General features: G+C 51.6%; 10 protein-coding genes across 10 annotated transcripts; 5 read left to right on the top strand and 5 right to left on the bottom strand.

The window, feature by feature from the left end:
- Positions 1 to 1800: 1800 nt before the first annotated feature.
- A1O5_08498 (uncharacterized protein) lies at positions 1801 to 3330 on the top strand (the record flags this gene model as incomplete). The annotated part of the gene is made up of 1 exon (XM_007749080.1): positions 1801 to 3330. The coding sequence occupies one exon, from the start codon at positions 1801 to 1803 to the stop codon at positions 3328 to 3330; it is 1530 nt and encodes a 509-aa protein (XP_007747270.1).
- Positions 3331 to 3434: 104 nt separating this feature from the next.
- A1O5_08497 (uncharacterized protein) lies at positions 3435 to 4760 on the bottom strand (the record flags this gene model as incomplete). Its single annotated transcript, XM_007749079.1, has 2 exons — positions 3435 to 4444; positions 4508 to 4760. 2 exons carry the CDS (start codon positions 4758 to 4760, stop codon positions 3435 to 3437), a joined length of 1263 nt encoding a protein of 420 aa, XP_007747269.1.
- A 721-nt stretch (positions 4761 to 5481) lies between these two features.
- On the top strand, positions 5482 to 5952 carry A1O5_08496 (uncharacterized protein; the record flags this gene model as incomplete). Its single annotated transcript, XM_007749078.1, has 2 exons — positions 5482 to 5589; positions 5728 to 5952. The coding sequence occupies 2 exons, from the start codon at positions 5482 to 5484 to the stop codon at positions 5950 to 5952; spliced, it is 333 nt and encodes a 110-aa protein (XP_007747268.1).
- Positions 5953 to 6376: 424 nt separating this feature from the next.
- On the top strand, positions 6377 to 7777 carry A1O5_08495 (uncharacterized protein; the record flags this gene model as incomplete). The annotated part of the gene is made up of 1 exon (XM_007749077.1): positions 6377 to 7777. One exon carries the CDS (start codon positions 6377 to 6379, stop codon positions 7775 to 7777), a length of 1401 nt encoding a protein of 466 aa, XP_007747267.1.
- A 203-nt stretch (positions 7778 to 7980) lies between these two features.
- A1O5_08494 (uncharacterized protein) lies at positions 7981 to 8301 on the bottom strand (the record flags this gene model as incomplete). Its single annotated transcript, XM_007749076.1, has 1 exon — positions 7981 to 8301. One exon carries the CDS (start codon positions 8299 to 8301, stop codon positions 7981 to 7983), a length of 321 nt encoding a protein of 106 aa, XP_007747266.1.
- Positions 8302 to 9913: 1612 nt separating this feature from the next.
- A1O5_08493 (uncharacterized protein) lies at positions 9914 to 10810 on the bottom strand (the record flags this gene model as incomplete). Its single annotated transcript, XM_007749075.1, has 1 exon — positions 9914 to 10810. The coding sequence occupies one exon, from the start codon at positions 10808 to 10810 to the stop codon at positions 9914 to 9916; it is 897 nt and encodes a 298-aa protein (XP_007747265.1).
- Positions 10811 to 14994: 4184 nt separating this feature from the next.
- A1O5_08492 (uncharacterized protein) lies at positions 14995 to 15942 on the top strand (the record flags this gene model as incomplete). The annotated part of the gene is made up of 2 exons (XM_007749074.1): positions 14995 to 15132; positions 15187 to 15942. 2 exons carry the CDS (start codon positions 14995 to 14997, stop codon positions 15940 to 15942), a joined length of 894 nt encoding a protein of 297 aa, XP_007747264.1.
- Positions 15943 to 19309: 3367 nt separating this feature from the next.
- A1O5_08491 (uncharacterized protein) lies at positions 19310 to 20857 on the bottom strand (the record flags this gene model as incomplete). The annotated part of the gene is made up of 1 exon (XM_007749073.1): positions 19310 to 20857. One exon carries the CDS (start codon positions 20855 to 20857, stop codon positions 19310 to 19312), a length of 1548 nt encoding a protein of 515 aa, XP_007747263.1.
- A 539-nt stretch (positions 20858 to 21396) lies between these two features.
- A1O5_08490 (uncharacterized protein) lies at positions 21397 to 22155 on the top strand (the record flags this gene model as incomplete). Its single annotated transcript, XM_007749072.1, has 1 exon — positions 21397 to 22155. The coding sequence occupies one exon, from the start codon at positions 21397 to 21399 to the stop codon at positions 22153 to 22155; it is 759 nt and encodes a 252-aa protein (XP_007747262.1).
- Positions 22156 to 22571: 416 nt separating this feature from the next.
- On the bottom strand, positions 22572 to 23120 carry A1O5_08489 (uncharacterized protein; the record flags this gene model as incomplete). The annotated part of the gene is made up of 1 exon (XM_007749071.1): positions 22572 to 23120. One exon carries the CDS (start codon positions 23118 to 23120, stop codon positions 22572 to 22574), a length of 549 nt encoding a protein of 182 aa, XP_007747261.1.
- Positions 23121 to 24300: the final 1180 nt, after the last annotated feature.

Here is a 24300-nt window from a genome sequence, read left to right as displayed (position 1 = left end):
GTCGAATTGGGATACAACGAAGACGATGTTAAGAATGGAGCAGATATAGCGCCGCATATTCAATCCGCGACTGAATGTCGACTTTCTGCATGTGTCCAGGATTATTCCATGTCCTTATCATTAGGGCATTTGGAAACGCTCATCCTAAGCATCGGCTCCCTTTCATCAGCCGTAGACGGTGACGGTCGCAGTCAATGGTCCACTTCGCTGCCTTCTCCGTCGATGTCCGGAACGTCCAGCATCACTTTCAACATTCGAGCCCCCATATACAGCCCTTGCCCAATTTAGTAGAACATTTCCTTTTGGGAAACACTACGCAGACCTTGGTATCTCAGATGACTAATCCCTCTACAAATACAACCGAGAGTTCTTATTTTTATGGCCCTATTACGCTTTATCCGATACCCTGGCCTACGTTCTTTCAAATCGGGGTTTCGAGGCCACGATGAATGACATGGCCTCTCAACTTACATATACGGCGCACAATCTGTCAACATATCGCATTTATGGGCTGGTCACCACCATTGAGTCGTTCGTCCATGTGCGCTGGGCTTGGCTTGCATTCCCAGTGTTGGTCGTGGTTTCGGGAGTTCTGTTCTTGACAGTGACCGTTTTTCAAAAGGCCACACAATATACCCACATGCCAGTCTGGAAATCCTCAATCCTACCGATTCTCCCTGTTGGTGTTCAACAACACCAGGTTGGGAAGGACAATAACCAAAAAGACAGCGCAATTATCCTTTATCCCTCAGTAGAAGCAACGAAGGATGGCAAATTCCGACTGCACAGCCAAGACCCATCGACGTTGGAAGGCTACGCGAAGACTATCAGGACGCTACCTGAATAGTGAGATCCCCACAAGTCCCCAACAAGAACAGAAACAGCTTGCGCTTCACTCCGGATTGGGACGAGGATGATGCCGCCCTACCTATATTACTCCGTACTCACCCTCGGCTCACCTGAACAGGGTAAGCCTCGCAGGGGCTCACTAGGCTAAATTCGTTGCTGCCTTGGCGCGGATAGGTCAACTGTGTCAGCCTTGCTAGGTCGTCGTGCCTCCGGAGTGAAGGAGAGTCACTCTCTGATCTCGCGATTTATGAATCAGGCTCATCTCCTTTGCTCAAAACTAGACCATTTTTTCACAAGTCGAACTGCATCGACCATTGCTTCACTTTCGGGAAGCAAAATGTCACAATCAGAGCCTCAAAATATAGCTACTCATGACATCGAGAGAGTATGTCCGCAGGACGAACATGAAAATCGTGACTGGCGAATATCCGGCCTTGATACTGCCTTGCATGAACTTACGAACGAAACGATACCTGTGATGCTTAAGCAGGACCTCTATAACCACAGTTTATCATGCCGCACTATCAAACCAAACTGGTCCATGAGGTGTACCAAAAGCGTGCTTGAAGGTGCTCAGCAGCAGTGTGCATGCTGCCGATTGCGAGCCCGTGCAATAGCAGCCGTGACAGGTACCACAAGGAATACTACGTGGCCTGACTATCACTCGCTAGGCTCGATCATGAACGGTGTTCGAGGCGGTTCTTTGAAGTTTCCCGGAGGTCGCCATGACGGCGATATGGTACTTCATGGGACGCGCCCAGTCGCTCAGATTGACCTATACACTATTCCAAATATGTGTAAGTAGTATGCTGTTCCTCATCTACCCCGTGCTGCAAAAGCATTAGTGGGGGGCGGCGACTAACAGAATCGACAGCCATTCGCGGAACCTGCGTCCGAGAACATGCTTCAGGATGTACTGGATCTGATGGGGCTCTTCGTTTTGCAAAGGAAATGATACGAGAATGCATTCACAATCATTCAACGTGCGGCAAATGTGATGACCCGGCACTCCCAGGTCGAGTTCTCTACATCAATGAAGGGAGAGTCCGTTTGTATGAGACGACAGGAGAAAGATCTCGCTACGCTGCTCTGAGTCATTGCTGGGGAGACCAAGTCAAGCTACAAACAACATCAGAGAATTATAAGGAGTTCATCAGCGAAATTCCATGGGATCAGATTCCAAAGACATTCCAAGATGCCATCACTTTTGCTCGAGGCCTTGACTTGGGTTACATCTGGATCGATTCCGTGTGTATTATTCAAGATTCCGAGAATGACTGGCAGACACAGTCAGCCAAGATGAAAGAGGTCTACGAAGGCGCATACGTCACTTTGGCTGCGACACATGGCGCTGCCAGCAATGCCGGCTGCTTTGCAACAGCCGAATGGCAACCGCATAAAATCGCCCAAGTCCTAGTTGGCTCCCAACTTATTGATTTATTTGCTCGACGGAAGTGGCGCCATTTGGATATGACACCGATGAACTTGAAGGCGCCACCGGATCTACTGTTGGGACGAGGCTGGGTGTTTCAAGAGAGGTTCTTGTCTCAACGCGTCGTCCACTTCACACGGAATGAGCTTATATGGGAATGCAATACCATTACCGCCTGCGAGTGTGGAGTATTAGGCGATGGCCGCGCGAACAGCCCAAAGAAGTCATTTCGATTGGACTCCTGGACAACCGTGGTCAACAAATACACTGAGTTACGGCTTACCAAAGCCAAGGACCGACTACCGGCTTTGTCTGGGATTGCAAAGACATTTGCCCTCAAAGGTGGAAACTACCACGCTGGGCTTTGGGAAACAGACTTGCCCCACAACCTCTGCTGGTATGCCCGGCAACCATCGTCCAAGCGTCCGAAAGATTCGGGATATCCTTCATGGTCATGGGCGTCAACTGCGAACTCTGTCACAATGCCATCCCTAGATGAATTCCCCAAGGAGTCTCGGGTGCGAATCCAATCAATCCAGTGCGACTTGGCTGGTGTGGACCCTCATGGCCAGGTGGTGAAAGGCCAGCTCATCATCAGCGGCGAAATTATTCCGGCGAGCACTTGTGACGTGTCGCGGCTGGGCCACTACCGACGAGAACAGGTTGTGTGGCTGCGCTTTCATTCAGCCGCAGTGGAGTTGGATGGCAAAGCATACTTTTGCTTTTGGGACGAGCCCGTACGCTCGCCCGGACGCTCGCACTCAACTTCAGTATACTGTATGCAAGTGGTCACCGGTTGGTATCTGGTTCTGAAGTGTCTAGATAAGGCTTTGCAGACCTACAAAAGGATCGGGCTTCTCAGAACCGATACTGAACGCGGTTGGGTCTCTGAGGAAGAAGGAGGCGGATCTGCAAAGCTTCCGACGTCGACAATCACGATCATTTGGTGCTCTCTATTCCTAACTTATATTTCATACTGCCTTTGTATCTCGGCATCGATAAAGGTGGGTAAGAGGAAAGAGAGTGTAAAAGCGGCGCTGCTCCGGTGAGTGATCATTCCTGTCTCACAAATTGTGGGGTCCAGGTACAAGGCATGATTCGCTTTCATTATGTGACGTTGTACTTCGTATATAGTGCAACAGATATAGAGCCGCTAGCTAGAAGCCTGCATATACTCCTTCCCAACGCCACTATTCAAGACTCTCAACGATGGTCCTTTCCATCCGGGACCCAGTTGGCGGTTCGCTTCTTGGACCAGCGTGTTGGCCGCCCCCTGCGCACCCGCGAAGTTCTCACTCCCCGGTAACTCGGCAATGGGACCAGGGTCTGCCTTCTTCGTCACCGGGCTACCCTCGAGCTCACTCCTCAAAGCCGGAGTCCCTTCGAGCTCGCTCCTCAAAGCCCAAGGCAAGGCCGTCCGCCCGTCAGCCTCGGGCATTTTCTGCCCGTTCGCGTCATAGACGGTAGGCGCAGTTGACATTGGAGACCTGGGAGGTTTTTCTGATGGATGTGGATCGGGGAGCGCTTCCCCGGGGCCGTTGCCGCCGCCCTCAACCCTTGACTGCGAGCGCCTTCGACGCTTACGACGAAGCAGGAAAAGGGCTAATAATATGGCGAGAAGAATCGCCACACCAATGCCTATACCGACCCCGATGCCCACTTTGGCCCCTGAGCTGAGTCCTGAATGAGTGGTAGCACCGCTGGCTCCGCCTGCCCCGGCGGTTGGAGATGTCGTCGAGGCTGCAGTTGAAGACGTGAATGTCTTGCCGCTTGCAGTGAATACCGTGACCGAGCTACTGCTAGCTTCTGTAGAAGTCGCTTTCGTGGAAGTTGGACGGGACGTAGCTGTTGCTGAGCCTGATGCACCAGTGGAGCTATCGCTTGCACTAGGACTGGGAGAAGCAGATACCTGTGATGGCGCAGTGGGTAAGGAAGTGCTAGGAAAATGGCCGACGAAGAATTGTATGCTCTGTCCGGTGCTTTTAGGTAGCGAGCATATGCTAGTAAGGGTGTTTGAATCGCTGAACGCCACTGTCGCCGACGCAGCATTGGTGCAGCTGCAGTATGAGCCTGGCTGGAGGGTCGACGGGTTTCCGTCCTGCGAACAGATGGCCCATTCACCATCGCTGTTGTCGCAAAGCGTGAGGGCAATCCACGGCTGGTCTAAGAAGGGGTCAGTCAAAGGAGGTTTCCTACCAGACTTTTGCGCAAACGGCACTCGCTCACCAACGACCTTCTTGGGACACGTTGCGGCTTCGTAGTCTGGGTCGGTACACCCAGCCCAATATGTCAAGTAGCTACCATAACCAGAACCGTGGATACCGAAGCAAGCGTTGTCAGCGAGACAGTTGTCTCCTGCTCCACAGCAGGTCTGGTGTCCAAACGCATCGTTGCCACACGGGATAAAGCTCCCCTCCAACTTTTCCCCCTGCGCCGTATAGCACGTCCCATTGCTAATGAAGGCGTTGGGGTCACTCATCGTGTTGAGTGCATTCTAGCGGTTGGTTTTTTTTTAGGGTGTGCAATGCGTCGCCTCATGGTATATAGACCGTGTGTAGATATAGAGTGAGAGACAGAAATGTTCCCTTCGCCACTGCAAGAAACAGAGACCAAAGTGACGTCTTGGGCAGATTAGGACCATGGCACCGCTCGCCGGATGGTACGACATTATTTCTTACATCATATGGGAGAAAACGATACCATGGCGGCGCGTTGAAGTTCCTCACCAATCGCTTATTTCATGGTCGGGAAAACTTGGTTTGCCCCCCCCCCCCCCCCCGATTGTAGATCGAGTTGGAGATTTCAAAGTTGGAAAGCCCACTTTGTGCGTCGCCGTCGGTGTTGGAGGTTCCACACTTATAAGCGACAAAGCGAGAAAGGTTAGAAATCTGCTACGGTCGTGCATTCGCGCAGAAATAGAAGTTGATTTTGGTCTCCTTATGTAATCAACTCCCATCCTCTCGTCCCCATCAAGCCACGTAATACGCCCTGATCCGATGAGGAACTTTGATGCGGGGGAAATTCCGCCCATCGGAAGCTGCTTTGAAACACGTATATAACAGCCCCAGAGACCTGCCCAAGCCTGCCCCCACCACTGATTTGTGTACTACAAGTATATGTACATACTATTCTCACTCTCTGCTGGTAGTTTACATCTCACTCCATCCCGCGACAAGGAAAAGATCCTTGCAGTCACCGTCATGTCATCGAAATGCGTTAAGAGGATAACCCTCTTCAAGGTCCCCAAGGAGGAAGACATCGACGCCATCCTCGCAGAATACCAAGTCATGCGAACCAGTGCGCAGAGAGTAAGTTTTGTTGTCCGCATGGCTCCCTCCTTCCTTCTGTGTGTGTGTCTGTCTTCCATTAATGGATCTCGCGCCAACCTGATTTCCTGGTTCTGACCCACAGTATGTGCCCAACAATGTCTAAACTATGTTATCTAGGATGGAAATCCATACATCCTCTCCAACGAGGCTACGCGGGTCCTCAACTCGTCCGAGGAGCGAAGTCAGGGCTACACCTTGGTAGCCGTCACGACCTTCAAGTCGCGAGAGGACGTCGACTATTACGACAAAGGATGCGCCGCGCACAAGAAGCTGAGAGAGTTCATCGCACCCCGCCGGACGGGGTTCGCGACGATTCACTATGAGAGCGAGCTTGGGCCCTGAAAGGTGTAACCGAATGAGGCAGGCTCAAGTGCTCTGGGCAGAAGCCTAGCCTACATAGGTAACTTTCTTAAGGACATGCATGACAAAATATAAACGATTTACTGGCTCGAGGCCCACCTTGTTCAATCTGACTTTTTGGTTCTACCGGTTTGCTAGTGGATGTCTTGGCGCATCTCACATGCCTGGCTTTGAGGACCTCCAGGTCAGCCACAGCCTTGCCTATCCTCTCTCTATATATATATGAATACATTTCTCTGCTCACAGTTGCAAGAGCTCATTTCAAAGCCGGAGCTACAAGCCTCACTGATTATATAGATTGCTTCTTCTATATCTATTTAGCATTCACCCTGGAACGTGCCCCTCCATCCTCAAGAAACCCAAGCTCCACCATTCCATTGACCAGTCGGAACTGCCAGCTCCCATCATGCAGCGACGACCTCTGGACCACACTGCATCGGCGCCGCCCTCTCCCTTTGGAGCCTTTAGCATGCTGCCCCCCGAGATCAGAAACCTCATCTACGCCGAATGCGTGCGCCAGAGAAGCACCGGCCTCCTCCGCGCCAGCAAGCGACTCTACGCAGAATCGCTTCCTCACTACCGCCGAAAATTCGTCTTATCCTTCCATATCGACCCGCAAGACGCCGATCCCGGAATCCCAATTTTCAACAGAGACGGCTGCCCTTGGGGTGATAGTGAGAACAGTGATGCCATCAATACGATCGACGTCAGCTCGGTCCATCCTGATACCGAGTTACTCGACACCATGCCCATCGACCAGTTCGGCCAGATTCGCATCGTGATCGGCGCCCCTGATATCCGCGACCGAGGACAGTTCATGCGTTGCTGGTACCGGGTCAAAAGGCTTTTGGCAGCTTTGCTCCCGCAGTGGAGAGATCCCAACAAATTGCCAGAGAGTCCCTGGGAAATAGTGATCCCATGGGCTCGCCAGTCCACGGCACTGCCACCGATCGTGGTCGAGTTTCGAGAATGCGTGTGGAGCGAACGGGGCCGCTGGGGACAATGGAATCAAAACATCCCCTTTTGCCATGCCTTTGCAGATGGCATACTGCTTGCAACTCAGAAGGGCGGGGGGGCAGAGAAGGACAAAAACCACTACCGCTCGTCCAACATAGCGCATATCCTACAACTCTTCTTCCGCGTTCGCAATGCCGCGTCCCTTACAGTCAAACTCCCACCGTCCCTTCCGAAGAGCGAGAATAAGCGGCTATGGCACTTCATCGAGAGACTCCAGGAGTACGCCGTCTCAGAGATCCCCTTTGGCATGGATTTCCGAGGTTCTTTCCCCGTCCCGGGCGGCCGCGACGGGGCGATTCTCTCCTGCGAGAATGCCGACCACATCTGGCTCGACTATTGCCTAACCCGAGTCGATAGCGAGGCCAGCAGCGGTCTCAAACTCGAGCGGATGGAGAACTGGTGTCTCGAGTACGAGAGGGACCTAGCGCGAGCCAGTTTCGGCTACCTGGCCCACGACGAGCGCAGAGGCCAGCTAGTGCGCATCGGTGTCGGTCGCCATCTCATCAAGTGGGCTAGCTTTGGTCAAGCACATGATGAGAACTTCCGCCAACAGTTTTGGAGCTGGGTGAGCCACTACACCGAGTATAACAACGAATATAGCATCCCCCCCTTGGGGTTGAATGCTGAAGGCTTGGGGGATTTCCACGCCTTTATAATTGTGAGGCACCAATTGCTTGTGGATCGTATTCTCGGGTTTCCTATAATTGGGAAGTCTGTCGATTCCCGGGGATTCTGGGAGAGGGATAATCGTTGTCGGCGATGTCTGCCCTATCGCGGTCGACGTGTTTAGTTAGTTCTAGCGCTTGGGAAGTGTTTTGAGGTTCTGTCGGATTCCTTGCCTATTCCGAATCCTTATAGGCACTACGAGGGAGGAGATCGGAGCGCCTTTAACATAGAAGAGCCAAGCGTCTGCGATGACCTGTCTGAACGAGAGACGGCCACACAATCCAAGGAGAAATTTCCAAACCAGTAAAGACTGAATCTTGTTCTCCTTCATATCCCGTCATCAGCGTTGTAGTACTCAAACGATGAGTCTGAAAGTGTCTCCGCAGCAGGATCTTCCTCTGCGACCTCCCTGATCTGTGCCGTGCTTGACCATGGTTTATCGCGGCCGTCAAACACGTCGACCTCCACGTCCTCCTTTCTGAGACCTTGCTCGCGTTCTTGGGAGTCTCCAACGCCAGAGAAATTAGCCTCTTCGGAGCAATAGCTATCCTGGCTGTCATTGGCGAGGTGTTTGCTCTCGCTGTTCTCTTGAATCATGTCGTCCCCTCCATAGCGATCATCGGTCTCCGACTCGCCCACGTCTTGCATACGTGCTTTGTAGCTGTTTGGGTGTTGACTTGATGTCGCCCCCGCGCTGGGGCAGAGCTCGCTATCTCCTCCAAAGGGGCAGCGCCCAGACGGCGAAGAGCTCCGCGGACACCAAACAGGCGGCTCGTGGAAGTACGAACAAGCATCTTCTCGGCCTTTCCAGAGCTCTTCGAGAGGATGGCGCCCATATCCCCCATACCAAGTCGATTTATATACCTGCAGTCGGTGGTGACCATGGCGCATGTGTCGAACGTTGTAACCGCACTCTAACAATGCCGCATCCCACAGGTCACCTTCGCGAGAGCCCAAATCCATCCCTTCAGGGCCTTTGTAAGCAAAACCCGATATTGCAACGCTACATCGGTCAACAGAATGGACATCTGCACCACTCCCAATTAAGAGGACGATACATTGACAGAGCTCATATTCCTCTCCATTCCGCGGGCATTCAAGAGCGAGTCGAAGACAATTTTTCCCATTCCCGTCTCAAGCGCTGATATCGGCGCCCTTCGTAAGGAAAAGAGGCGAAAGGAAGGTACGAGGTCGCTGAATTTGGACCACTCGGAGGCAAAAGAAAGTGACATCGTGCAACTCCCGTCTGTCCTTAGCTTCAAGGTCAATGAATGATATGGGATTGTTCAGTATTAGCTCGGAAAAATCCTGGAATGTACTGGTTTGGTTCAATTTCACTGAGACACGAGGATACTCACTGAGTCGATGTCGAGGTTATCATGACATCGATATTCAAAGCGCGACTAGTATATGTTCTTGCAGAGCGCTGCAGTATAATCTGTCCCCGCATTTAGAAGGAGACGAAAGCATGAGGCTCGGTCGTCAGGGAGGCCATGTACCACACATATTGGCGGCCTGAAATAGAGTAATTTAGTGTGCTCTTTGGATGGTTCTTACACTATTGCGCTCATGTGTGAACTTACGTGAACTCTTGTCTAGATCTAGGCTCCGGAGCAATCTCGTCAACGAGTGTCCCATTCTGAACAAGAAATCTGCAAATGTCCCTGGCTCCTCCTGTGGCCCACCTGAGTGCGTACTTTTAGCCATCAGCAAAACCGCAAACTCCATTCTCTACAGTCCTCTTACATGTAACAAAGAAGTTCCCCTGAAATCTCTATCTCTCAAAGTTGCCTCTCCACGAGCAAGGACCCTCCGTAGTGCCTCAAAATGGCCATCTATCATAATCCCAACAAAATCAGAGCCAAAGGGTAAAGTTTTGTAAACGTAAATAACGGGATGCAGTGAAGAAAAGCCGTGTTCAAATCGAATTTGACGCAGATAAGCAACAAGGATGGCAGGCGATTGACGGTCGTCAACAGATGCTTCAACAGTGGCGGAAAAAAAAACCCCCCCTCTGCAGACAGATCCGTAGCTTTTCAGTCACAGAGAGATGGTTTACCGAGTAAACGCACTTGAGGCCTCAGATTTGGTCGTGGCTCCGGTCTTTTCTGGTGTTGTCAGAGTATTCATCGACTTCGTGCAATCGAACCAAAAAATATCCCATTCCCAGCGTAGCCGTCCAACTGATAATGAAGTAACGATCCAGTGCGGTGTTGTCCCCGTGCCAAAAGATTGCCATCTCGGGTGAGGGTTATTACGCTCAATAGCGGTGGTTGTCGCTAAAAGGGTTTTCGTCAGTACTGACTCGTTCGTAGATGGGGCTGTTGGACCGGGAGTCAAAAAAAGTATTGCGATGCGTTGAGGCAGGGCTAATAGGCGAATCTGCTAAGTCGGCGGTAGCAGCAGTAGCAGCCGCTTGATAGGGCGGAGGCAGTGTGGCCTGCGTTCGAACGGAAACCGACCTATCTAGTGTACCTTGGCCGTTGGTATCGATCCATATCGGCAGCGGCACCTCTATGGCGTTTGGAGATTGGCCAACTGGGTCGTCCCAGACGTTGTGGTGCGGGCCGCTGATGTCGGCATTTGTATGGCGTATGCTACCAATGACGCTTCGCTCGTTGCGTCTCGTGTGGACACTGTCTCGTTCGGACAGGAGCATTTCGTTGTCGAAGGTGAAGTTTCGAAAATGGTTACTCCATTTGCTCCTTAACTTCTCATTGCCAGTGGTGGATTCTTCATTCCTCCTTTTATTTCTCCGACAGAAAAAGACGAGGGTGGCAATAGCAAGTATCCCAACCACGGTTCCAATACCTATTGCTGCTTTTATGCCGGCGGACGTCCCACTGTTTGAGCCTGTACTTTCGTGATTGGCGGAATCGCTTCTTGCTGTACCTATGGCAGTACCGAGCGAATACGTCGAAGTGACGGGGGCACCATCGCCGTTTATCGTAGTGAGGATGGTGACAGGCACTGTTGAGGTGGTGCTGGAGATAGAGAATGTTGACGAAGGCCGAGACTGGGTAGTCGTAGCAATGTAGGAAGCCCAATCCTGAGTACCAGTGCCGGTATATTCGGAGAATAAACTAGCAACGCTTGCTCCAGTGTCGAACTGATCGTTTGGATTCCAATAGTTTAGGCTTTGATCGTCACTCGCCATAGGAAGGTGGAATAAAAGGGCGGTTCAATTAATGGACCAAAAGATGTCTGAACTATTTGCAGATGGAGAGATATTATCTTACACAAGATACTCTAGAATTGGTGGAAGTAATGAAAGAGGAAGTGAGCACGCCAGAAGGTCTTGGTTGTAAATCGTTCGGCTATCAGCAGGGCTGCGTAGAGACGGAGTCCGCGGGCGACCGTGAGGTAACCTCCTTAATCCAACCCCCTCGCGGTGCACTAAGGGAGCTGGTGAGCGTTGCATGGGCGCTGAACGGCCGTCGCGACTCGATGTCCATTGAGATCCAGCTCTTAGTAGACTCTAGTGGCTTCAGGCGGCTTAAACTCCATGACGAAGTGGTCATCGGCACCATGCAGTCACTAAAAGCCTCCCTGGGCTGTGAGCTGCACGCTGTGGGCGTGGCACTCAGAAGGAGATAGATGAGGGCTGGCCACTAAGGGCTGAACACGTAAAAATGTTTTCTTCCAACTCCGCCTTGCTTCCATTCTACCCATCTTCCCTCGTTGTTAGCGTCCATCTCTCAGCCACATCCCGAAACAGACCAAGTGGTTCCTTTCAACTACGAGGAGTGAAAAGATAACCCTAGCCGCCGATACGTAGAAGCTCTTATTTTGAATGTTGGCCGCAGAAGTCTCTCATTGACCTTGGTAGTGTCTACCTACCAAATAAGCAGCTAGCCCCCCTCGGTATAATTTGAGCCCCATTGTCAATGTGTATTAACCTGATAAAGTAGAGTTACACGATCCCTGCACAATGAAGACTCCACTCAGAAGCTGAACATATTGTGGGGCGACAAAAGAAGAATCCGAAAGGGCAGTGAGAGTGCTCCCATACCAGTAGGTGCAGAGTGGACGTGTATTGGATTGTTCTCTAGCAATCGTACCAAGTCCCTCCCAAAAGTTGAATATGAAACGCTCCCAATCTATGTTCAGCCCTCGAAGGACTTAGACCACTTCCGTCTTTGGCTCACGCGTAAACCATCAACACATATCATCTTCGGCCTCCAGCGAGTGATGGTGTCACTCAAAGCCAGCCACGACGCGAAGAGTCACATCCAGTCAAACCCATGAGCGCCTCAAACCATTTTCCAATTGACGCCAATGCTTGTTCAGCTTTGGGTGCTAATCAAGCCAAACCTCTTCTTGCTTAGAGGGCATATGGATCGATCATCGATCGTACCAAGAAAGATTGTCAGGCTTCAGAGAAAACACTTTTGTTGGGAACGAGAGCTGGCCGGTTCGTTAGGGCTTCCCCACTTAGTTTTGAACATACTACGTCAACTATTACGGTTGCACAGGCTTAGGATTGATTTTATTGTTCCGGTGAGAGGATGAAGCTTCGACAAATTCCCCTCAATTTCATTTTTGCCATGGCCACTCGTCAGGGCAAAAATGCCAAGAGATGTATTCGTCTACCAAAAGGTGTTAGAAGAGAGGATTTTACTCTGGACTAACAAGTAGAGAAGCCTAAAAAGGATTCATGGCAATGTACCATAAGTGAGCGGCGGCTAGCCTCAGAGCATTTGTGCAACCACACAGCCTGTCTTAAAAAAGTTTGCCAGGGTCGTAACGACTTACCAAAATCGGTTTACCTTTTATTTTGGCTTTCAACTAAAAGTCTGATGCTATGCGGCAAGGCGGATCCCTCCATTATCGGTCTGCTTTCGATAACTTGCGGCAATTCATATATCGGGGCCAAAAGCATTTGTATTTGAGGCAAGCTGCCTTGGGCTCGCCCTCCATCTCGAAAACCCATACGAGTGTACCTGAGAATGAATGAACCAAAATACGATCGAACCATCCGTTATAGTTCCAGAAGTAAGTCTCTTCCTCCCCCTCTTCCGAAGACAATCACGCCATCAAATCTGCCTTGACGATTCGGCACTTCTCCAAGGAATGGGTGCGACTGGCATCTAAAGGCTATCATTCCTTCGTCCAAATGACTGGGAAATTAGCATTGAGCCGCGATGGCTCCCCGGCGAAGGAGCCCGAAGACAGCATGAACAACTACCTACGCATTTTCAAATATGCTGATAAATATGACTAGACGCTTATCGTGATCGCAATTGGCAAGTCTATCTCTTCGAGAGCTACCCTGCCTTCTTTGAACATCATCTTTGGCAATTTCACTCCCAAATTTAATAGTTTTAGTTTAGACTCCGAAACCCCTGGCGCTTTCAAGGGGGACGTCAATTCATATGTAACAGATCCGCCCAGACCACCGACAACGGCTTGTTGGCCTAGTCCTAACCCTCTATGGTAGGTTTCCCAATCGCATAATTGCACAGCAGGATCCTCCGCCCCCAGATCCCTCTACCACTGGGTGGATTCCTCTTCTCTCTCCAGTCAATCAATGAAGTCATTAACGGACGTTCGTCCAACACAGCTCTTAGGCTCAAGGACACAGCGATGGTCGCAAATCTCTTTGGAATGTTACAGACAATGGAGCCAACAAGAACAGCCCGATTTTCCCTACCGCGAGGGTACATAAATGGGTGGAAAACTTGAAAAACACAAGATATTCCCATCGACGTCGACCTCGGATACGCTGTCCGTCGAGATCTTGCTCATCCGGTTCTTCCGTTGAGCTGTTTACGTCAGATCTCGATTCGCTGTTCGGCTCGATCAACTGCGGCTGCGGCTGCGTCTCTTCACCTCTCACTTCCACTTCCATGGCAGACCAAGCCTGGCGAGAACAGCGACGACAATCAGGAGCCCCTGGAAGGCGAGTAGGCACGCTTGGATGATACATCTTCCGCGAAGGCGCCCCCACGAGAATGTGTCGCTCGATTCAGTCAATAGAATTATGCATTGGCCCAGAAAGGAGATAGACCCTACGTCACAAAAGGATATGAGGAGGTGTCTACAGCATCGGTAAGGCTCAGAAGCAAGATCAGCCAGACCAAGGTCGAGAAGAGCGTGTAAAAAATGTCAAAATCGTCTACATAAAGGACATCAGGACCTCTAGCCATCATGATTACTTCGCAAGAGGACAAGAGCGTTGCAAAAGAAAAAGTGAGACCATGTTGAGTATTGCGTAGCATTGGATTTGTCGACACTGGAGTGCTAGAGAACGAGGCATAGCAGGCAGCGACCACAAACCAGGAGGAAGTCACGGCAACAGGAGGATTGGAAAAGCCCCAGCAGCCCCAGCAGCCTCCAGTAGCAAGCCCGTGATTGCCCATTGTTGCGCTGGTGCTAATTAATCTCGAAGACACTTGATGCTGCCTTTTATATGCCCAGCTTTGGGTGGCTGCTACTTCGCACTGCCTCCTGGGACGAAAGGGGGACTGCAGGTGACCCACTAGCCCGAAATGATCTAGCCAGGATTCGACGAGTGGCTTTGGGCAAAAGGAGGAACAAAAAGGGGTCCTCTCTCCGAGCTTCTCACTCACTTCCCGCTGGTGACTTTTGTCCATACAAGTTCGTTGCACTTATGCCTTGATCAAATATAGAGAAGAAACCGTGCCGGTGCAGTAAGCTGCAAGACTGACCCTACCGCTACTCAGTACTGGGCTAACGTGCGGCATCTGCAGTCGCGGCACACTTAGTGCGGATATCACGTCGCTCGCCTGTGCCGAGAGACCCTTCATTTGCTGTTTTCATGTTCCAATAGCAAGGATGGGAGACGTTTTTCATGCCAATCAAGCTATCCGGATAAGCAATACGCGATCACGTCGAGGCTGCTGGACTTGCAAAGCTCGTCGAAAGAAATGTGACGAGAAGCGTCCACGTTGCGGCCCCTGCACTCAGTTACTGCTCCCTTGTGGCGGTTATGACCTCCGGCTGAAATGGGAGCGAGGGAGCAACCACTTGAGTGTGAGAGAGGATGGGGTTGTCGAGAGTGTCTACCAACCCAAGTCTGCGCATCGGCTCTACTACGGAGAATTTGTCCACCCCACGATCGCGAGAGCTCCCTGGACAAGCTCACTACCAATCATCTTCAACAATCAACTGGAAACGAGTCTGATGCGGGATTGTAGGTTTCAAGTACGTTTTGAAAACTTCTATGCCCTTGACTAACTACTAGTCTCAGTCACAGACTGGGGCTATTGTACCCTAGGTTCGGGGATCGAACCGTATAACTTGTTTATCTCTAGGGTGATGCCATGTTGTATAGAGTCGAAATCATTGCTCACCAGTTGCCTTACGTACCAATTGGTCATGCACCCGGAAGGCGAACGGAGGTATGATGAGTACTATGCCAAGAGTATAGAGTCCTACCGCCAGGATATCTGTGACCCTATCAAAATGCGGCAGGAGCCAACTTTAGCTGCCGGCCTCCTCCTATGTTACACTACGGTAAGCCGGTTTTAGTCCCGTCACGTCCGGCGGTAATGATAACCTCTGGAATAGATGGGTTCGCGTCCGTCTTGGACCGTTCACCTCAACGGCGCATTCTCCCTACTTCGAAGTGGAGGCTGGCTCATCAATCCCAGCGGCTTTGCGTCTGAGGTTCTTACGGTCCTTGGTATCTTCGACCTTCCGACTCACACAATCGGTAGACGAACCCCATCGCCTTGCATATGGTATAATTTTTGCCGCTTCAAACGTGGAATCGAATCTATCAGTGGTATTCCTTACACCTTGCTCGACCTGCTCTCCACGATCGAGGATCCTGACATCGAGGATCAACTTTGGGCGTGGACATATGTCGAAGTCTCGACGCTTGCGCAACAGCGAATGTGGAATGCGACGCGCCTTGCGGGTATCATCTCTGCAAGGGAATATCAAGCACAACGTGGTTCAAATACTGCCAAGCTGATGCATCCACATCACACCACGAAAGGCGATATATCGACGGGCGTGTTGATCCAAGATATTCTCGGCACCTTCGAGGTAATCGGCAATGAGGCGAGCCACGAAAGCTACGACTATGTCTGGAATACTCTTCTGTTCCCTCTTTTCATCGCCGCATCCCAAGCCCGATGGCTGAGTGAAGTACAGAAGACACTTATCGACAAGATTTGGACTAAATGTTTCACATACGATGGCGTCATGATCAAGTATTACCGCGCTCCGTTGGACCTGATCCACGAGCTCTGGGGCGGCCCCGCTAGAACAGCAAAGCAACTTGCACAAGCTCGAAACGTCGAAATATCGCTTTTCTAGGTTTCCCACCGGTGCTCCTTCTTCGTATCCTCCCCACACTTTCCGCTGCACTCCGATCAGTGTCCTTGGTTGCAAGGCGGTACTCCATCCATTGACGATTATCCTGTTGATCCTGCTACAGAAACGCCAATCCGGCGATCTGCCGTCATTCCTGAACAAGGATCGCTGGTGGTATAACAATCTGGAATCAGTGGCAGGATTGGGGAGATCTGTTTTCTGTTCACGGGCCAATTTTGCATATAAACCGCAAGGAACGTTTTCAGATGGAGCACAGAGAGACAGACCATTCCATACAACTCGTGAACAGTTGCTAGTTCAACATCATCACCAGTGGAGAGGTTGAGTGAAAGCTGTGTAATAGTCATGCATGCAGGACATACTCTGGTTGAAGTGAGTGAGGACGTGCGTTTTGACTACGGTAGCAGTGGTGCCTCGCGCAACCAACTTTCCAAAACTGCTTCTGATGAGCGACCGCCGTCTTCCACCATGCTGATAGAGCAGAAAATAGGAGCCGATGAGCACAGCGAGGCCTTGCAGAAGGAATGTGGGGAGGCAGAGCACCCAAAGGAGTGCCGGTTAGGAATGCGATGGCTGAAAGAGGTGAAGGGCTTTTGAAACAAGAGACGAGACCTCTAAGAGTGCAAACTAGTACTGAGGTTGTTTGAACTTGACAGATCGACAATAAAGAGCACATTCCTTGCCATGGCATGGCGTGAGATGAAAGACGGTGATCGGAATATGGAGGGAAAGAATATAGACGTAAAAGGACTTATTGATGAGATCACGCGACACCAGGCTAACGTCGCAGTGTACCGAGTTGGATTTCTCCCTACTGCTACCTAGGGTGTGACCTCAAACGGTGTAGCTGCTCATATGCATCCTTTTATCCCTTATTTCCTGGTTTGCACTTGCTTGGACGTTACTAGTGCAAAGAAAAGGTAGCCTAGAACGCTGCCCGTAGCCTCAACTTCATGCATGGCATATCGGCGTTTCCAGAGTATGAACTTGTCGAGGACTTTCCAAAGCAATATCAGTCGCTAATTCCGGTGTAAGGCTGAGGACTGAGTCACTCTCAGACCCCAATAGTGCCAGCCCTCAGCACTACGACAACCGGCAAGAAAAAAAATCTTAACCAATTTGTTCAGTGTTGCGTGCGTCGCTCCCCATCATTTGGTCAGCTGAATCGGTGGCGCTACAAGGTATCGTAAGGGTGGCTGTTGTCTTCATAATCAAGCCGATATGAACACGAGAATATCAGCTGGGGGTACCAGACCTGAGCCTTGCTCAGCTCGTAATGGCCATGCCTCAAACCTCCTGCTTCCCTGACTTATGAATTCATCTCTTCTATGCGGAAAGGCGTTGCACTTACCGTGCGTGTATGTAAGAAACCATTTATTCTCCCTCCAGTTCCCGTGCACAGGCTTCCAACCACTCTTCGAGGCCGTTATTCTGCCATCGGCTCTCCACGTGCAAGACTGTGATTGAGCGTCCTCCCCGTGTGGGCACGTCAACGAGGAGAAACCCGATTTGAGATTCTGATTCCTGGCTCAGTGGTGTAGGCGTGAGAAGAACCAAAGGATATAAAACATCCGTCCTCGCTATTTCGGTATATTTGGCCGAGGAGAGTATCGACCTTATCGACTCAAAATTGATCATGCTGGTGTCGTTGGTGATCATGAACCCGTCCCGGAGCCAGGGTCTGGATCTTTTGGAAGTCGACCGGGAGCTCATGGCTGTTGTCGATGTGGTATTAATTATCTTCTGATAAAGAACCAACGTTGAAAATGGTTTCGAGGATTTGCAAAGTGCTAGCCGAGCAGACCATGCGCAAATTCGCCGGTCTAATGTGCTTAATGCGTTATTCTTCATGCCGAAATAATCTTCCATACGGTTCACGGTTATGCAAAGGTCGTCCAGCTACACTGTAATGAGTTGCCTACGCCCCTGATACTAAGACGCCGATTGGGCTGGTCGGCACCTGCCTGGGTGCAGGGGTCGCTTAACCTAACTTATTCGAGTTAATCTTGGGGGTGGGTTTTAGATTTCGGCCAGCCCTCGACTTGAAATTTCCTGCATCTCGACAAGTAGGTTAAAAGCTAGATTCTTTGACGACGTACCGAGTACGAGGTATATCTCCCTTACTATGACTCGTCTCGTGCTTTCAGATCGTGGGTCTCGTTCACTCCACATAATCGTCCACCTATCGCATCTGTGATCCAGAGAGCATAGGGTGTCATTCGTACTTCGTGCTGGCGCTCTTGCAGGGCCGAAGTTAAGCAGACTTGCTCCTGACCTTGTAACTCCCCAGGCTAGCAGTTCTCAGCACTTCCTTGAAGAGGTCGGACCTGAGGATGAAACAAAGCGGGGGCGCCGATGGTGCGAAGCTACTTAATGACTACACCTCGTCGTTTGGAAAGCACGTGTAACTGAGGAAGTGGGAAATGGTAGGGATCTTAATTCTCGTGTCATACTACCAGGCCTAATTTGGCCCCCCCGGTATCCTCCTCGGGGAGTGTTTAGGGAGGCTCCCTAAGCGCTCAGTGAATGTTTTGGCTAAAGGCTTAGTTTAGAGCTCAGGTTAAAGCGGCCTTCGCTCACTCTCAAGGTTCAAACCGTATATAGCAATTAGGCTTTTCGTTCTCGAGTAGTCTAGGTAGATATCCTTCGATACAAATTCAAATATTAGTCCATCTTCGCATTGAAGTCGTTGGCGATGAGGTTGGCGATATACCTAGGTACATATATTGCAAAGCTGTCTAGCAGTCACATCAACGAGAAACGTCACTCTTTTTCAGACGCTTGAATCCAGCCTGCACAGCCTCCACAGCCACCCTGCCACCAGCACGTTTCAACCAATCGCCAGCTTATCTATACAACGGCCCACTAGCCTGATCAAAGCTGAGGACCAAGCCGAGGTGCCGTCGATATCGAATGGACACGTCCGCTCACGGATGTGGTCTGGCACTCTTGAAGTATGGGATGGCGAATATTTCCAGGTCTCCTCAAGGCTTGCACAGAGGTGATGAAATGGCAGGTCCAGCGTGATCAATTCTTGCTTCTTGCTCAGAGTCCTCCACCGAGAGGGGAAAGGCTGGTCGAGCCCAGGTTTCAGAACGAAGAAGCTGGAGCATGGTGAGCCATCGCACATGAGCGGAGCAGGTGGAGTTCCGGCATCACTAACAGACAATGCTGTGGTCCGCAAGTGGAAAGCCATGACGCGTGTCGAAGTTTTCCGACAGAGCGATCGATAACTGCGGCCGAGAGCTCGAAAGAGGAGGCGTAACCATCTACCTCGTTGCAGCCGCACAACTGTTCCATTGTCGAGTGTGTTCGAAGCAACAGCATGGCGGATTTGGCGGGTTGCTTTCTACCTGTACCGCTCATATGCTCTCTCGTCACCAAGGCGCTTCTTGACTTGCGCTAGGATGCTGGGGTCGTACAGGGCTTCAGGTTGCATGTCCCCTTTCAGGACTAGCTTCTCGTGTCGCTGTGCCTCCTCCTTGGTCATGAGCACCAAGTCCGTTAAGGGCAGCTTGATCATTATCTGTCCCTCCTTCTCGTACTCAGGGTCGACTTTGAACCCTCCCGCAGGCTTCAGCCATCTGATCAGAGCAAGCCTGGTGCCCAGCCCGCTGATGACACTTTTGCCACGGAAGACTTCTTCCACAAGGTAAGCAACATCGTCTCGACTCACTGGGATCCGGAGACCAATGGTGTCTTGCCCATTGGTTGACCGCACGAGTCGTTCTTCAACGCTCTGCAAGGCTGATAGCATGGCGTCGTATAGCTTCTCTCTCCTTCTATCGCCTGTTCGGTAGTCCATCGGATACCCAGCAACGCTGCAAATGATGTGGTTGGCCACCGTAAATCCGAAGACGGCTGGCATCGTTCCAAGGACTGGCAAGATCCTGACTCTGAATTCGGGCAGAACACCTAATTTGTCGACATGGCCCTTCTGGAATTCTTCGTCCGTAATGGGAAGCAACTCAGCCTTACCCTCACCAGGCTTTTCCGTTGAGAAAACCACGGGAATGCCACTGGTGATGCCCATGACCCGCAGCCGCCGCCGCGTTGCCTTCGACAAAGGATCTTCGACGCTTGTCGAGATATCTCCTACCTGGATCCTGGTAGGATCACTCTTGCACCCTGCACCCATGGCACTGATGACTTTAATGCCTCTCAGCGCGCAATACTTCAATAACTCGACCTTGGTGTCAATATTGTCAATAGCATCGACCACCCAATCCACCTCTTTATCGTCCTCCCCCTCCCTGAGTTCAAAATCCCACTTTCCCAGCAGCCACTCGACCGACTGTGACCCTAGCAGTTCATTCCGCTCATCTATCCGGACCCAGGGACAAATCTGCTCCAACCTCTTCCTGACGCAGTTGACCTTTGGGGTCCCCACGTCCGCCAGGGTCGCAAGAGCGTGCCGATTGAGACTGCTCAACGTGACCTGGTCGAAATCCACAACCCGTAGGCGAGAGACACCACTCCTAGCCAGCGCTTCGACACAGTGGCTTCCCACGCCACCCAGTCCCACGACGACGACAAAAGCGCTCCGTAGCTTCGCCAAACCCTCGTCTTTCAAAAACACCCTGTTCCTTGCCAACTGCTCGAGTATCAGCTCCTCATCGTAGTCTCCCTTCCTCGCTCTCGCCGCGATCAACGCTGCGCGCGTGTCTTCCTTGTTCGTGATCGTGGGGCGACTGGCCCCGCCGTACTCGGTAAGCTGCAGGGCGTGGTGATTGCGTGAAAGCTCGGGAATAGAGGCTTTAAGGTCTTCGGTGGCCCGACGGCGGTGGATCGCGGCCGTGGCGAAGATGACCGTGGTGGCCGCGACTGCACCCAGCGTCGCAGCGAGGCCGATCTGGAAGGCAGTTGCGGAGGTTTGTCTTTGGAGCCATTGGGACATTGTGGGAGGAGATTGATAGATATCAGGAATCTAACGGGAGGAGTATTTCTTGTAAAAAGCCAGCCGGCTAGACAACCATGTTACAGCATTTTGTAAAAGAATGGGTTATGCTAAATCACAAACAGGCAGGCACCACTCAGCACCTATATCGTCAGAACTAGATCTGTGTAGGAGTTAACTAACCTGAGGAATAGTACGAGGTAGTGTGAGAGACATCTTGCGCAAGTCCTCGAAACTAATCCCCCCACAAAATTCCCCCCAATCACGCATCTCCGCATTATTTTCCTCGCAGTCTTCGCGGCCCTCATCGACTTCCACCATCAACCCACTCATTAACAGTCCAACCAAGTGTTTCTGCTCGGCCAGGGCGCGTATGCCACGAGTCTATTGTTTTGAACATAGCAGCCACTCGAGTTTGCCTGTCTACGACTGCATTCTGCGCGCTTCAGCGCATTCCTCAAGGGACCTCTTCAGCACCTCTTCTACAACTTTCTTTTGACAAGAGTCTCTTCAACCGCAGCTGGTCTACTCTCCCAGCCATGGCACGCAACTCAGAAAAAGCGCAGTCCATGCTCTTCCGCTTCCGCGCCGCCCAGGCCGCCGAATCTGGTCTCCTCCCCTCCGCCAGCCTTCGTCGTCCCAAAGCCCCGTCTACCGTGGACACGGTCCCCCTGTGCGAAAAATGGCGCGGTCAAATCCTAAAAGAAATCTCGCGGAAGGTGACAAAGATCCAAGACGAGTCGCTCTCGGACTTCCAAATCAGGGATCTAAACGATGAGATCAACAAGTTGATGAAGGAGAAGTGGGGTTGGGAACGGCGCATACGGGAACTGGGAGGACCGAACTATATGCGGGGCGGAGGCACGGTGTTTGACGATCAGGGCCGAGAGGTGCCCGGTGGAGGGAAAGGGTATAGGTATTTCGGGAGGGCGAGGGAGTTACCTGGTGTCAAGGAGATGTTTGAGCGGGCGGCAAAGAGGAGGGTCCGCGGCGATGAGGAGGAGGAAGCAGCCAAAAGGCCGCAGCTGGAGATCAACCGGAGGAACCTCGACGCGCGGTACTTTGGGTTCGGGCCGGACGAGGAAAATGGGACACTGTCGAAGTATGAGAGGAAGAAAGAAAAGGAGGCTGTCGAAAGGGTGGCGAAGCTGGCAGGCACAGAGGATGAGGACCAAGATTGGGAGCCCTTACCCGGTGACGCCGGCGATGGTGTGAGATGGCGTCTGCCCACGTTGGAAGAGGTCCAAGAAGAACTGGTGGATCGAAGGCGCAGGCAATTGCTTGACAGGCTTGGTTGACGAGCCGATCATCAAGGAATTTCTTCGATGGCTACTTCAAAAGCCCTGTCATACGACGCAGATTTCTTGAAACTCCAGGCACCAACACCAGTTCAAGGGCACTGGAGCCTTGAGCACGAATGGATCACCGAGGAAGAGCGTCTTCTAAGTTGGTTTCTATCATGTCAAAAGCTGGTCTACTGCCGTCAGACGAGTGGCCTTCTACTACCAATCTCTGCCAGGTTGTCTCCTCTCCACGAGAAATCCCACAAGAGCAACTGAAGACGGGTTGAGAATGATGCACACAACGCCTGAGGACATGCTGGGCTCCTTCCAAAGGCATACCTTGACGCCTTACAACGCTCCAGCACTTGAAAAAGACAGTACACCACACACCTGTTTCCGATCGATGATTCACCTCTATGCCCTCGACCTGGTCAACAATAGATGTACTGAAAAACGATATCGCTTGTCCCGCCCTTCATCTTTACCCCGAGGCTCACAGCCGAACTGAAAAACACATTCTGCTTCTCCGCCACAAGCTCCATGTTCGCCGGAATCAGCTGGGTCCCGCTCTTGCCGGCATCTATCGGCGAATCGTCCTCAGTGCTAAATACAATTTTGACATCTCGAATTCCCGTGCCAGAGTTGTTGAACCCGGCGCAAGTGAAGATGATGTCCACGTCTTTATCGCCCTTGGGGCCGCCGATGTAGCTCAGGATGTTGTTGCATACTGGGGTGAGATAGAACGGGTCCGGTGCGCTCTGGACATTGATGTTAGCCTCGTAAATCCCGCCACAGACCGGGTTAACGAGGTCGGGATCGATGTCGAGGGAAAGGGTATCGGAACCGGCTGTGGCGTTTCGTTTCATGAAAGGCTGCGGACATCGACGGCTGGGGGTGCAGTTCTTCAATCGACGAGGCACTGATACGGCACTTGCAAGGTCGAGCAAGACCACGAGAAGCATCAGGAGCGGGAGCCACATGGCGGAGGGACGTCTGGATATTTGTCTCGAGGTTGGCAACGACGCACAAAGCCAGCTCAGGGTGGTTCAAAGAGGGCTTAACAGCAAAAGAAAAGGATGATGAAGATGTTTGCGAGCGTTAGAAGTTGTAGGACAGTCTGGTATGTCAGCTCGTTGGGGTTACTGTTGGGAGGTTGAGAAGATGTACTCAACAAGCAGCCTCAACAAGCAGCATTGGAGCGAAGACAAAACAAATCATCATATGCAGGGCAAAATGCATTGAAAATGGCCCCTTTTCCCTCTCCCTTTTCGACGTGTATGAAGCGGTCGTCAAGATCCCCAGGCCGACTGTTTGTCTATTTTCCTGGACCATCTGCTGTGGCAGTCCCAGAACTTTGCGATCATTGGTGCCGTGGGCGAGGTGTGGTCATACAAATGGACCTACCTGATGGCCGGGCAGTCAACACTTTCAGCTGTTTGCTGTTGTTGTTGTATGCTGCTGCAGTCAATATAGCCCAATCTGGGCAAGGAAATTGGCCTGTTGCTGCACAGCATACCGCAACGTTGCGCATACCCAGCTGCGTGTTTGCTCATGCGGCGGGGTCGCTGTTGATTCGATGGGCCTTGCGTCTTGCATGGGGGATGCTGTAGCGCTGCATCACGCATACCATGCAGGTAGCCTTTAGAGCGATCCATTCAACTCGTGGACGATATGCAGGTAGCCATCCCATCCATCCATCCATAACCATCGGTGTGTGGACCTGCTGAGAAGGAAGATGCCTGCTGGGGGGAAAGAGAAGGACTTCGTCTACAGTGACAGGACCTTCTATCCATCCACCTCTCGAGAAGGACGAAGCCTCTCTCAAAGTTTGCTTCTTTTCCCTCACGCGAGCAGCACCAGGATCGCAATACCGCCTGTAGCATGATAGTCCTCCTACGCGGCGGAGCTACCTTGGACTGTTTTCTGGGTCGAGGATGTTCTCGTGTAGTTGATCCCCGAAGAGGCACGTTGAAATGCGGTTTTGGTATGCACAGCCATGCGCCTTACCAAGGCGCATGTTGAAAGCAAAGACCAAATACCAAATTCATGTACAAGCTCAAGCGATTAAGGGGTAGGCCCATCAGTACTTGCGCGCTCCTCGGCTGCAATGCTGGTGTCGAATAGAGCTCCGGCTGCTTAACATTAAAGCCGTTGACCCTT

The sequence above is a fragment of the Cladophialophora psammophila genome (assembly GCF_000585535.1).
Source record: "Cladophialophora psammophila CBS 110553 chromosome Unknown aczJe-supercont1.13, whole genome shotgun sequence".
NCBI lineage: Eukaryota > Fungi > Ascomycota > Eurotiomycetes > Chaetothyriales > Herpotrichiellaceae > Cladophialophora > Cladophialophora psammophila.
Note: the sequence above shows the minus strand (reverse complement) of the source record. Positions and strands in the feature narration are given on the sequence as shown.